Source organism: Sciurus carolinensis, chromosome 9 (genome assembly GCF_902686445.1).
Source record: "Sciurus carolinensis chromosome 9, mSciCar1.2, whole genome shotgun sequence".
NCBI classification, from domain to species: domain Eukaryota; kingdom Metazoa; phylum Chordata; class Mammalia; order Rodentia; family Sciuridae; genus Sciurus; species Sciurus carolinensis.
Window position 1 is genome coordinate 87927395 of NC_062221.1, and position 14890 is coordinate 87942284.

General features: G+C 34.1%; 1 protein-coding gene across 7 annotated transcripts in view; it reads left to right on the forward strand.

Moving 5' to 3' along the window:
* Window positions 1-14890, forward strand: part of Cblb (Cbl proto-oncogene B) — a 207414-nt gene that overhangs the window by 183970 nt on the left and 8554 nt on the right. For all 7 annotated transcript variants that reach the window (XM_047563577.1, XM_047563572.1, XM_047563578.1 and 4 more), the window contains one exon: window positions 3963-4082. In XM_047563577.1, the coding sequence (XP_047419533.1) occupies window positions 3963-4082 (120 nt within the window). The remainder of the gene's footprint in view (window positions 1-3962; window positions 4083-14890) is intronic.

Genomic DNA, 14890 nt, shown 5'->3' on the forward strand with positions numbered 1-14890 from the left:
TGTCTGGGCTGTGTGCAAAGAATGCAATATATTCAGAAGCCCTTACACCCCTCTTTTTCACTTTCTCCTCTGGAATCTCTTTGGAAGTCCTTATTCAGTCTTTAAGTGGCAATTCAACTCTAAAAGCTAATAAACTTGATTTTATTGAAGGTAAATCTGTTTTTCCACTTGGACCCAAATACAGTTACATAGGTAAAATACAAAGAATAACTGGATCTTTAGCAATAGTTACTGAAAAGATCAGAGAGTATTGTAAACTGCAGCCTTTACGAAGCACTATTGTGGTGTAGCTGCCCAGGGAGCTCATGGCATTTGGGGGTTGTACTGACAGTTCAAGTCAGAGGAGCAAAGTCTTCTACATTGTTCAGCCTATGTGGAGACCACTGCATTCAGATGTTGATGGATTAAAGGACTAGAACAGCAAATCTCAGACCACGGTTTCCAGAAGAGCAGCATCTGCAGCTCCTGGGAAATTGCTTTAAAATGAAAATTTAGAATTTTTAGTAAATCAGAAACTCTGGGAGTAATACCCAGCAATAAGTGTTTTCATAAGCCCTCTGGCATATTCTGATGCATGCTCATGTTTTAGAAACACTGCGCTAGGGAATTTCCAGAGAACTGCAACCAGGACCATAAAGGAAATTCATACCACCCCAGGAAACTACAGTGCCTTAAAGGAACTCGGGCCATTTATCCCAGAGAAGACAAGACCTTGGGTATATATTAGAATTGTCTTCAGTTACAGTATCTGTGAAAGAAGGATCATATTTCTTTCATGTCACCTCACCAGTAAGAAGTGTTGACAATGAAAATTTACTCATCATTTAAAGATAGTTCCTAAATTATTAAGAATTGTTACAGCTCAGGGGCTGTGATTTCTCTAACAGTGGAGGATTTCAGTCAGAGGCCAGACACTACATGTTGGAGGTTCTATGAACATGAGATGAAGAGCAAGGGCAGCAAGAGGAAGAACTGTGTGTCACCTAAATGGTTCTTCAGGTCCCTCCCAGCAATTAGATTCTACATTGATATATTCTTTCAAAATTTGGGAGTTAACTGATAAATCTTCCAGATTATGGACAGCCACAGAGGGAATGTGCTGTTGTTTTTGTTGTTGTCGTTGTTTTTTTTTTTTGCGGTGCTGGGAATTGAACTCAGGGCCTTGTGCACTCTACCAACTGAACTATATCCTCAGCCCTGTGCTGTTGTTTTAACTGTTCAATTTTATTGGTTCTTTTTATGCTCTTGAGTAAATATTTGGAAATGTTTCAGAAAAAAATTTAAAGTTTCATACTATATTCTCTCAAAGATGATCATTGATAGGAAGGAACCTATGCATTTGTAAGTTCATATTTATATCAAATTTATGTCATAGTGTATTCTATTTATAAACTTTTCCATTTAATGTTATGAGCATCATTAATGTTAAATATTCTTGCATAGAATAATTTAGATTGATGCGTATTTTCTCGTCTTTTTTGTTTAGCAAACCATTCTCTCATTTTTTTCTTTAGTTTTTTATAAACCTCTAAAATAAGTATTAAATTTTCAATTTTGTATTACCATGCTATAAAATCACAGGCAGCAGAACTTTACTTTTTATAACAGATTGATCCCCATTGTCTGTATTCATTTCTCAAAAACTTATTACCATATAAACAATACATTGACCCTAGTACTTTTAATTTGCATGTTTTAATCCTAAATTTGAATGTTAAACATGACTTTAGTTACTTTTTGAAGAATTTATTTTTGAAAAGCTTTAATGCTTTTCACAATTTCCTTATCAGAGCACAGCTGGTAGCTGTTAGACTATGTAATTGCGAAATATTCAATGTCCTTCCCTTTGAAACCCAAATGCTTCCAGCTTTGTAACCTCCCACAGGAGCCCTGTTTACCCTGTACCTAACCAGGAGCAAGCTTGGTGTAGAACAAGATACAACATGGTAGTGATTCAGTACTGAATCATAAATATTTTTACTATTTATGATAACTTTATTTTTGTATCTAGTTCCTTCTTAAGTAATAGAGCAGTAGGTATAACTGTGTTTTAATCATCTATTTGTGGTGCTGAAATGTACTCAGATTTTACTTTCTAGCCTTAGATGAACTGAAATAAGTACATCATATGTAACATAAAATTATATTACATAAAATTTTAAATTATCCCCAAGGAAATAAGCTGTTGTATGTATTGTAAAATATGATCTTTCCTCTGACTTATGTTTTATTAGCAGCATTCAGAGTGCAAAAGAACCTAAAGTACATTTTATTGACTATTTAAATCTAAATATTTGGGATATTTCCAAATTTATGCATAAACCCCATGTTTGGGTATCTCTCACAACCAAGAGATCAATTGAAAGATAAGCATTTGTCACAGATTTTGATTCATCTTCTCATTCCTTCCTAAAATGTTTGAGCAGAATTAATGAGACTGGAGCATTCACTCAATATTGAAAACTCAAAATCTGGGTATTATTTTGATCTTGAAATCAATGAAAGCAAGCAAAGTAACCTTGCCTAAGTCAAAAAGATCCCAGCAAAACTGTTGATAATTATTTTATTCCAAAAAGGGTTTAAAAAAAATCCTGACTTTGAATCCTGCCTTATATTATCTAGTCCCAACTTACTATAAAGATAGCTGATTTTAAACATGTATTTTTTTCTTTAATAGTTATATTTTTATATATTACTAATGTCAAACTCAGATGAAAATCAATGAAATAAAATCAACTCTTTTTAATATTTACAATTTTTGTTATATGTTAGCAATTCAAGTTTCACTGACATTGATTTATGAAAAATCCAAATCTGTGTGGGTTTATTTTTAGTAGTTAAAAGAAAATATTAAGTACAAAGTATTTGCCAAGCAGGCGCTCTCCCTGAATTAGGAGATATGATTTAAACAGCATGAGTAAGACAGGATCCCTGCTCTCAGAGGAACTTGTAGTCCCTTTGGAGATACTGCCAACTGAGAAAGGTAATGTGAGAGAAGAAACCGAATTGGAAGTGATAGCCAGCTAAATTATAAGTGAACCAAAGATTGCAGAGATAATGTTCATCTACTGGAAAAAGGATTCAGTTCTAAGGATCAAAGGCCACCAACTCCTAATTTTAAACCAACTAAGTTTATCATCTTAATGATTTAATATAGCGATACTGAAAAAAAAAAAAAAAAAGAAAACTTTCTCTTTGTAGTTCCAGCTAGTAAATGTAGACAGAGGAGTAAAATATTCTTTACATTATCTACATTTTATAGCTTTCACAACTTAGATGCCCCATCTCTAATTGCCAATGTGGTATTAAAAAAAAGTAAATTTTAATGTATATTCAGACCTTAGTGTTAGCAATGGCATATTGTTTTTTCACAATTGATCTATTCAGTGAATCAACTAACAATACTGATTTTTAGCAATGGATGTCCAATGTAGTGTTGTTAATAAAAAGCACCTGTGATGTGTACAGAACAATTACATACATGAATTTATTTAATCCCCGCAGATCCCAAATTTCAGGTCTGTTTTACAGATTTTATCTACCTAATGCTTAGAGAGATTAAGTGATTTGATAATATTGTTAAAGGCAATATTCAAACCCAATTTTCTTCCTTTTTTTCTTCTGAACAACTTCCATTCATTGGAAGGACAGATTGGGACAGAAATTAAAAGTTAGAATTTGCATCATCAATAATTTTACAATTAATAAGAGATCTGCAAAGTGTGAATAAAAAAATTGTAACCTTTATTATCCAGAAATAAATGGGGCAGCTCATTTGAGCAAGTGATGTTTAAATTAGAAAATATGTAGGCAAAGTAGAAGATGGTTACTATCAATTATGGGATTAGTTTTCTGATTTATTTTTATAAGCTGTAGTCTTTATAGACAATTTTTATATATTTTTTCTCCAGCCAATTGATAGAGATCATTCTTCTAATTTCAAAATTATCTTTACTTCTAAGATCCCTTTTTGGATCCAGCAAGTGGCCAAGTTCCTTTGCCTCCCGCAAGGAGATTACCAGGAGAAACTGTCAAATCCAACAGAACATCACAGGACTATGATCAGCTTCCTTCATCTACAGGTGAGTTGGCTAGTAACAGTGATAATAATACCTTGAGTTTATATGGTGCTTTTGCTTTTCTTTTCTTTGTATATTTTAATGAGCACTGCCTGTCTAAGAAAGTATTTGATTCTTATCACCTTTGCATTTTGCTTATAAAGCTTGCCTTATGAAATGAACACTCACAAAACTGCCTCAGGGAAGAGAGAAAATCAGACTTAATATTGTCTTTGATCACTCAGTAAAGCCACTTTCTTAAATTCAAGCTTTATTCATTCTCTAACTTTTGTTTTGCCTTATCAGATCAGGGAAGTGGGGAAAATCTCTTTGTACATTGAAATGCCGTGTTCTCACATTTCTCCATTAAGGCAGAATTCTCTTTAGAATTACTACTAGCACCAAACCAATATTATTAAATAAACTGTTAGTTCTCATTGTTTGTAGCTACTGTGCAGTGTTCGACTGCTCACCACCAAGTCCAAGGATATTCCGTTTTGGTGAATATAGGTCATACTCACAGCATCAGTAGCCAAACCCTGCTGCTTTGCCTCCTAGGAGGCCTTCCCTGCCTGCCACATCTCAGTAGCACCCCAAATTCTGTAGTCACTCTACATCCCCCTTTTGCTTCATAGTACCTGTCACTACCTAAAGTTGCATTATTCCTTCTTTGCTTGCCTATTGTTTGTGTCCTCTGCTAGAGTACTAACACTTCGAATATAGGCATGTTCTTTGGTTCATTGCTTGTCTTAGCTGGAGCTGCTGAATACCATAGATGAAGGTAGCTTTAAAAATATTTTAAAAAATATTTCTCACATTTCTGGAGACTGGGAAGTTCAAAATCAAGGTACTGGTGTTTGGTTTCTGGAAAGGGCCCTCTTCTTCATTCATATGTGACCATCTCCCTGTGTCCTGGCAACAGCAAAGAAATGTGCTTGGGTCTCTTATGGGGACATAAATCCCTTTCCGGAGGGCTCCACCCTTATAACCTAATCACCTCACAAAGGCTTCACTTCCAAATGCCATCACACTGGGGATTAGGCTTCTAGCAAAGAACTTGGGGAGGATGTGAACATTCCTTAGCACTTCTGTAGCCCCAGGTGTCCAGAAGCATTTCCCAGTGCATGTTTCTTGGGTGGATAGATAGGCTATGGGTAGATAGTTGAAGGATGGATAGATGGATGGATGGACGGACAGATGGATGAGTATATGAGTGGATAGATGATCGTACATAAGATAGGCAGAATTCCCTTTATAGTTTTCCAAGTGTTAACTTTTGTATATGATTTGGGACAGCATAGAAAATCTTACTAACCTTTCATATTCTCTTATCAGTTTACTTCTAGTTACTCAGGTTTCAGGTATATCCATAGGAGGCCTATAGTTCTATTCAGAATGATAGATTTAATAATAAGGAGAGACAATCGCATATAAAAAAGCAAATCCTTTAAGGAAATAATATTAAAATACATCTTTGAAAAAAATACCATGACTGATTTAAAATGACATATTCAACACCACCAACTCTGGATTGAAAGAAACATACTCAAGTCATGGGAAGAGTTTGGCCATAGTGCGCTAATTTCAGTTTCTTGACTGTTTTCTTTATAATGTATGGGTGTTGTGGAGCCCATAAAAACAGCACTCACATGTATGATTTCCAGGGATACAAAACCCAATTAGCATTACACTAAGAATTTCGGGAAGAACTTTGAGTAACAAACCTTGCTGAAAATATCCCCACATAGCCATTTAGCAGAAGCCTGATCTAGTTTTTGCCTAAGCAATAAAAATAGTAGTGATAATTACTCTGAGGGTCTCAGCTGTGAAAGTAACTATTTCAACTTACTCTCTAAACTGCCTTTACAAATACAAACCACAGAAAATAAAAGATTTGATTTCCAACTTGTTTTTGTGCACATGCACCTCACTGGGTTATCAGGCTGTCTGCCGATATATTTCATGCTCTCTGGATTAGGTCTTTCCATTCAAAACCTGAGATTGGATGTGAGGATGTCATGTGTTTTCAGGATTCCAATTGCCTTATTTTGTAGTAACCAATCTGTTTTTGCCAAAGTCTCTTTAAAATGACAAAAGGATTGTGGTATGATTATTGTACTTAATAAATTCAATTTCTATTATCTTATTGATAGCTAAATAATTCATAGTAACGTACTTATGGATATGCTGTAAAGAGTATTTCTAAAGAATTCTAAACTGTAGTTTCATTGATATCAAAATATCTTTGTCTTATCTAAAATTAGTGTGTGCATGAACATGCATGTCTACATATACAAAGAGCCTTCCAAATGTTTTAGTCCTCCCAGAGAAAATATTTTATAATTTTCTTTAAGATTTTTAAACTTTTGATGTTTAATCACATAAATACATCATAAACATAATCAGTATAAGATTTGACTAACCTGTATTAAATTCACACATAGTATATGTGGGACAAATTTTTTGCTAATTATCTCCTTACTTTTTTTTACATGGGTATATTATTCACATGTAGCCCATGTGTATAATAGCTCTGTTTAAATATTTACAAAATGTTTAGTTTGCCTTTTTCTTGTTGTAATTATATTTTGCTAGAGTTTGAATTCTTTAAAAAATCTGTAGTTCTTGTGCTGAGATGCAAAGTTAACCTTGAAGAAGATTTTTCATAGTATTAGTATTTACAAGGAAGTTCAAGGTTGCAGTTGAAAATGATGCTATAATTTTGTGCAGCTTGATTAATTGTGTTTGTAACCAGTGAAATATCTCATTGCCAAATATATCTCATAGAGATCTCATTTATAAAAGGAATTAGTTTCCATACAATATTTCCTTTATTAGCTTAAAAGAAAACTGAGGGATGTGAAATAAATTTTATATTACCACAATATTTTGTGGTAATCTTTGCAAAAATCTCAATTGGAAGTCATGACTTCACTTCACACAGGGGATAGAACTGTACAATGATTTCAAAACCTGGATTCTGGTCATTTTCACATGACCTTAGAAAAACCTTTCACTAAGTACTTCCAGTACTTTCAACATTAGCAAAATCCGTCGCTGAGCATCTCAGATCTATAAAACTAACAGAGGGGATCTGAGTCTATTTCATTTTGGTGGTTGTTTTATGAATTATAAAAGTAGTACATGTACATTGGGAAATAAAATGGAATTATAAAAAAATCAATAAGGAAAAGCAGTCACTTATAACTCTATCATCAGTAAGCAGTGTTATTTCTGTTTTGGAATGCTCTTTTCTAATGTTCTGTTCATGCACATTTTTACATAGTTAAGTTCATACTCAATATGGCAATTCTATCTCAATTACATTTAACATAGTATCATAAATATCTTACCACATCATTAATTTTTTAATAAATGTCATTTTAAATTATGTATGATAGTCCATCATTTTTATGTGCTGTCAAACACTATTGTAGTATTTTAAAAGTCTAACAGAAACCTTAACTTTTTATGGAAGAAAGCTAAGCCATTAAAGACCTTGGCTTTTGTCTACAAGTACAAAAACTGAGTTGATAGTTATTACTGAACAGGACTTAATATAACAAGGAGAAAATTTTAAAAGTAGTAAGTCAAAATAGTAGTATTTGCTTCTTAGACACATCTTTCAAAATATGGGGATGGGGGACAAAGTTTAGATGATGAAGGAAAAAATAAGAGCATCAGTAAAGTGGAAGTACCATCGACTCCTATTTGTAGATTATGTCATTACACAGAAGTGTGACTGACTTTTATTTATTATTTTATTTTTATTTTTTTGTGACCAGGGATTGAACTTAGGGGCACTCAACCAATGAACTACATCCCCTTCCCTATTTTGTATTTTATTTAGAAACAGGGTCTCACTGAGTTGATTATTGCCTTGCCATTGTGTTGCTGAAGCTGGCTTTGAATTCACAACCCTCCTGCCTCAGCCTCCTGAGCCGCTGGGATTACAGGTGTACACCACCACACCTGGCTTGACTTTTATTTTTAAACCACAGTCCACCTAAGAGGAGTATATGGAAATTTATTTTTCCCGATCACTCCCTTTACCTCAAACAGTTAAAGTTCAATGCAACCTACGTGCTTGATCTTCTTATACTGTGGATCCTTTGGAGGGACACAAACCATGTTAGCACCTGTGATGGTTTTTTGTTCATCCTCCAAGAACAAATTTTGGGTCTTTGGGGATAATGGTGCTCCTGTCTAGAATGCATGACCTAGTAAAATCATTCTAGGTATTATTCCAGCCATGTTTTACATCAGGCTATTTCCTATGTCATTTAGAACTTTTCTCTTTGCTCTTCCAAATGAGTAAACAATGAAAACTGAACCAAGATTTACTCTTAAACCAGGTCTTGCTTCTCAAACCTTTCTTCCCCCAAATAAGTATTAACTGTGAACAATAGAAGTGTGAGCTAAAAGTAGACAACCACCTGCTAGAAATGGCTTCCAAGTGTTTTATCACAGAAATTCATGCAAACCCTGCACTTTACTCCTTGGTATATCTGTATTTCAGTAACTGAAAAATATTAATGTCCTGACATCTTTAAGTACTCCAAGAAGATGTATTTATTTATGTCCTTTGAGTGTTCTTGAACTTGTTTTGATACTGTTGCCATTTTTATAGAAGTTCAAAATACTGTCAGAATGAACAGCAGCCATATAGACAGGTAATTTTTTATTAACATGTATTAATTATATATATTAATGGGATTCATTGTGACATTTCCACACGTGCAGTGTACTAATCAAATTCAACATCCTGTTTTCTCCTGAGCCCTACCTTTTCCCATTCCTAGTTATCACTATTTTACTGAAGTTTTTTTTTGTTGTTGTTGTTCTAATTAGTTTTATACATGACGTAGAGTGCATTTTGACACACTGTACGCAGATAGAGCTTAACTTCTTATTCCTCTGACTGTACACCAGTGTACATCAGTGGTGTAATCATTTATGTATGTAGGGTAATAATATCTGTCTTTTGTTGTTGTTTCCACATGACAGTCAATGTGAGGTACTTGTATTTCTGTGTTTGACATTTTTCACTTAATAATGGTTTCCAGTTCCATTCATTTAACTACAAATGGCAGAATTTTATTCTTCTTTATGGATGAATAATACTCAAATTGTATATGTGGGTGGGTGTGATAGGTAACAGTTTCTTTATCCATTCATCTGTTCATGGATACCTAGGCTGATTCCATATCTTAGCTACTGTGAATACTACTGCCATATAACATGGGCCTGTAGGTATGTCTTTGGTATGCTGATTTATTTCCTTTGAATACATACTCAGGAATGGGACAACTTTATCTTGGGAGTTCTATTTTAGTTGATTTTTTCTTTTTTTAAATTTATTGTAAACAAATGGGATACAAATTGTTTCTCTGTACATGGAGTAAAGGCATACCATTTGTGTAATCATAAATTTACATAGGGTAATGTTGTTTGATTTATTCTGTTATTTTTTCCCTTCTCCTCACCCCTCCCACACCTCTTTTCCCTCTATACAGTCCTTCCTTCCTCCATTCTTGCCCCGCTCCATAACCCTAACCCTAAACCTAACCCTAACCCTAACACTAACCCCTCCCACCCCCCATTATGTGTCATCATCTGCTTATCAGCAAGATCATTCGTCCTTTGGTTTTTTGAGATGGCTTATCTCACTTAGCATGATATTCTCCAATTTCATCCATTTGCCTGTAAATGCCATAATTTTATCATTCTTTATGGCGGAGTAATATTCCATTGTATATATATATACCACAGTTTCTTTATCCATTCATCAATTGAATTACATCTAGGTTGGTTCCACAATCTGGCTATGGTGAATTGAGCAGCAATGAATATTGATGTGGCTGTATCTCTGTAGTACGTGGATTTTAAGTCCTTTGGGTATAGGCCAAGGAGTGGGATAGCTGGGTCAAATGGTGGTTCCATTCCAAGCTTTCTGAGGAATCTCCATACTGCTTTCCAGAGTGGCTGCACTAATTGGCAACCCCACCAGCAATGTATGAGTGTACCTTTTTCTCCACATCCTCGCCAACACCCATTGTTGCTTGTGTTCTTGATAATTGCCCTTCTAATTGGGGTGAGATGGAATCTTAGGGTAGTTTTGATTAGCATTTCTCTTATTACTAGAGATGGTGAACATTTTTTCATATATCTGTTGATTGCTTGTAGATCTTCTTCTGTGAAGTGTCTGTTCAATTCCTTAGCCCATTTGTTGATTGGATTATTTGTCTTCTTGGTGTAGAGTTTTTGAGTTCTTTATATATTCTGAAAATTAGTGCTCTATCTGAAGTATGAGTGGCAAAGATTTTCTCCCACTATGTAGGCTCTCTCTTCACCTCACTGATAGCTTCCTTTGCTGAGAGGAAGCTTTTTAGTTTGAATCTATCCCAGTCGTTGATTCTTGCTTTTATTTCTTGTGCTACGGGAATCCTGTTAAGGAAGTCTGATCCTAAGCCGACATGTTGAAGATTTGGACCTACTTTTTCTTCTATAAGATACAGGGTCTCTGGTCTGATTCTGAGGTCCTTGATCCATTTTGAGTTGAGTTTTGTGCAGGGTTAGAGATGTGAGTTTAATTTCGTTCTGTTGCATATGGATTTCCAGTTTTCCCAGCACCATTTGTTGAAGAGGCTATCTTTTCTCCATTGCATATTTTTGGACCCTTTGTCTAGTATGAGAAAATTGTATTTATTTGGGTTTGTGTCCATGTCCCGTATTCTGTACCACTGATCTACCTGTCTATTTTGGTACCAATACCATGACATTTTTGTTACTGTTTCTTTGTCGTATAGTTGAAGTTCTGGTATTGCAATACCCCCTGCTTCGCTCTTTCTGCTAAGGATTGCTTTAGCTATTCTGGGTTTCTTATTCTTCCAGATGAATTTCATGATTACTTGCTTGATTTCTGTAAGGTGTGTCCTTGGGATTTTAATTGGAATTGCATTGAATCTGTATAGCACTTTTGGTAGTATGGCCATTTTGACAATATTAATTCTTCCTATCCAAGAACATGGGAGATCTTTCCATCTTCTAAGGTTTTCTTTAATTTCTTTCTTTAGTGTTCTGTAGTTCTCATTGTAGAGGTCTTTCACCTCTTTTGTGAGATTGATTCCCAAGTATTTTATTTTTTTCAATGCTTTTGTGAATGGGGTAGTTTTCCTAATTTCTCTTTCTGAAGATTCATCACTTATGTATATAAATGCATTGGATTTATGAGCATTGATCTTGTAACCTGCTGCTTTACTGAATTCACTTATGAGTTCTAAAAGTTTTCTGGTGGAATTTCCGGGTTCCTCTAAATACATAATCATGTCATCAGCGAACAGGGATAGTTTGAGTTCTTCTTTTCCTATTTGTATCCCTTTAATTTCTTTGGTTTGTGTAATTGTTCTGGCTAGAGTTTCAAGGACGATGTTGAATAGAAGTGGTGAAAGAGGGCATCCCTACCTTGTTCCAGTTTTTAGGGGGAATGCTTTCAGTTTTTCACCATTTAGAATTATATTGGCCATGGGCTTAGCGTAGATGGCCTTTACAATGTTAAGGAATGTTCCCACTATCCCTATTTTTTCTAGTGTTTTGAGCAGGAAGGGATGCTATATTTTATCAAATGCTTTTTCTGCATCTATTGAAATAATCATGTGATTCTTAACTTTAAGTCTGTTGATATGGTGAATGACATTTATTGATTTCCGGATGTTGAACCAACCTTGCATCCCTGGCATAAAACCCAATTGATTGTGGTGCACTATCTTTTAAATATATTTTTGTATGCGATTTGCTAAAATTTTGTTGAGAATTTTTGCATCAATGTTCATTAAGGATATTGGTCTGAAATTTTCTTTCCTCGATGTGTCTCTGTCTGGTTTAGGTATCAGGGTGATATTGATTTCATAGAATGAGTTTGGGATGGTTCCTCCTCTTCTACTTCATGAAATTCTTTGAGGAGTATTGGAACGAGCTCTTCTTTAAAGGTTTTGTAGAACTCGGCTGAGAACCCATCTGGTCCCGGACTTTTCTTTGTTAGTAGGCTTTTGATGACTTCTATTTCATTTAGTTTTGTGAAGAATCTCCATACTGTTCTCCATAATGGCTATATTAGTTTGCAGTCTCACCAGTGGTATTTAAAAGTTCTTTTTCTACATCCTCCCCTCATGTTATTTTTGTTTGTTTGATAATCTGCCTAATAGGAGTGAGGTGTATCTCATTGTAGTTCTGATATGGATTTCTCTGATGGCTAATAATATGAAATATTTTTAATATACTTAGTGGCCATTTGTATTTCTTGTTTTGAGAAGTAGCTACTCAGATCATTTGCTCATTTTTATTCAGATTATTTGTTTTTTCTTTTGTTTTCGTGTTTGTGTGCTTTTTATGTTCATCCTTTGTTGAATGCGTGGTTGACAGATATTTTCTCCCACTCTGTAGATACTTTCTCTTTACTTTGTTGTTCCCCCTGCTATACAGAAGCTTTTCAGTTTGGTGGGATCCCATTTGTCAGTTTTTGAACTACTTTCCTGTACTTTAGAGTCCCAGTCAGAAAATCTTTGCCTATCTTGAAGTTGTTCCCCTGTTTTTTCTCAGTAGTTTCAGAGTTTTCGAGTTGGATTTTGTACATAAGAAACAGGGGTCAAGTTTCGGTCCTCTCCATTTGTTGAGTAGGCTGTCCTTTCTCTAAGGTATGTTTTTGGTGCTTTTTGTCAATTTGTTGGCTAATTCAGTTAGAGTCATAGGTTTTATTTCTTTAATCTCTATTCTGTTCCATTGCTCTGTGTGTCTGTTTTTATGCCAAAATCATGCTGTTTTGGTTCCTATGGATCTCAGTATGACTTGAAATTAGGAATTGTGATGCCTCCAACTTTCTCATTTTTTTGCTCAAGATTGCTTTGGTTATTCAGGGTCTTTTGTATTTTCATATAGATTTGAGAATTGTTTTTTATAGTTCTATGAAGAATGTCATTAATATTTTGGCATGGATTGCTTTGAAGCTACAGATTGGTTCAGATAGTATGGACATTTTAATAAAATTAATTCTTCCAGTCTTGTCCATGAACCTCTGAGGTCTTTTCTTTTTTTTTCTTTTTTCTTTTTTTTTTTGCTTTTGTGTGTGTTTTTTACATCTTTTTTATAATTTTCATTGTAGAGATCTTTTATTTCATTGGTTAAGTTTATCCCTTAGGTATTTTTTAAACTATTTTGAATGGAATTTCTTTCACAATTTCTTCAAATTCATTGCTGGTATATAAAATAAACTAAGAGTTCTTATATGTTGATTTTTATATCCTGTTACTTTACTGAATTTGTTTATCAGTTCTAATACTCTTTTGGTACTTAGGTTTTTCTGTGTCTATAATGATGTCCTATACAAAAAAGAATAATTTGACGACTTCTCTTCCTTTTTTAATGCCTTTTTTTTTCTTTGTCTTGCCTAATTACTTTTCTAAAACTTTTCGTATTATACTGAATAAGAATGGTGAGAATGGATATACATGTCTTGCTCCTGATGTTAGAGGAAATTAATGCTTTCAACTTTTCTCCATTTAGTATGAGGTTGACTATGGGTTTGTCATATATAGATCCTTTATTTTGTTGATGTACAGTCCTTCCCTTCCTAATTTCTTCAGGACTTTTTTCATGATGGGATGTTGAGTTTTATCAAATGTTTTTTCTGCATCTGTTGAGATAATCATATGATTTTAATCCCTTATTCTCTTTGTGATATTTTGTTTGCTGATTTGCATATGTTAAACCATTCTTGCATCCCTGGGATGAAACCAGTTGCGCATGGTTAATGACATTATCATGTGCTATTGAATTTGATTTGACAGTCCTTTGTTGACATTTTTTGCATCTTTGTTCATCAGGGATATTGATCTGTTTTTTTTTTTTTTTTTCTTTGTTTTGTCCTTGTCTGGTTAGGTAATGGATTTATGGTGGTTAAAGAATGAGTTTGGAAGGGTTCTCTCCATTTCAGTTCTTTGGAATCATTTGGGAAAAACTGGTGTCAGTTTTTCATTAAAAGTTTGACTCTGGGCTTTTCTTTGATGAACTTTTTATCACTGATTCAGTCTTATTATTTGTTATTACCTATTCAGGTTTTTTTATGTCCTCATGTTTCAATTTTTGTGGGTCATCTATGTCCAAAAATTTGTCCATTTCTTCTAGGTTTTTCCAGTTTGTAAGCTTATAGTTTTGCATAATAATTCCTGATGAGCCTTTGCATTTCGGTGGGTTTGGTTGCTATAATGTCTCCTTTTTGGCTCAAATTTTATTTATTTGGATCTTCTCTCATTGTTCTTTATTAGTCAATCTAAAAGTATATTGATTTTATGTTTTCCAAGAACCAATTTTTTTTCATTGATTTGTCTTTTTAGTGCTTGTTTAGTCTCTATTTTGTTTACCTTTGTTTTGATATTTATTTGATATTTATTATTGTTTCCTTTAGTTTGAGTTTGGGTTTGTTTTGCTTTTCTAAGACCTTGAGATGTATTGCTGTTGATTTGGAGTTTTTTTATGCAAGGACTCATTATATACATTTCCCTTATATAGTACCATTTTTGCTGTATCCCACAAGTTTTAGTATGTTGTTTCCATTTTCATTCAAGGAATGTTTAAATTTCCCTGTGACTTTGTTGATAACCCCAACATTCATTCAGAAGTCCATTGTCCAGTCTCCATTCATTTGTTGTAATATCCAAAATTTCTTTTGTTGTTGACTACTAGTTTTATTCCATTGTGATCTGGAAATGTACAGGTGTTAGATAGAATGTTCTGTAAATGTCTAAGTCTATTTGACCTATAGTATAGTATAACTTCTT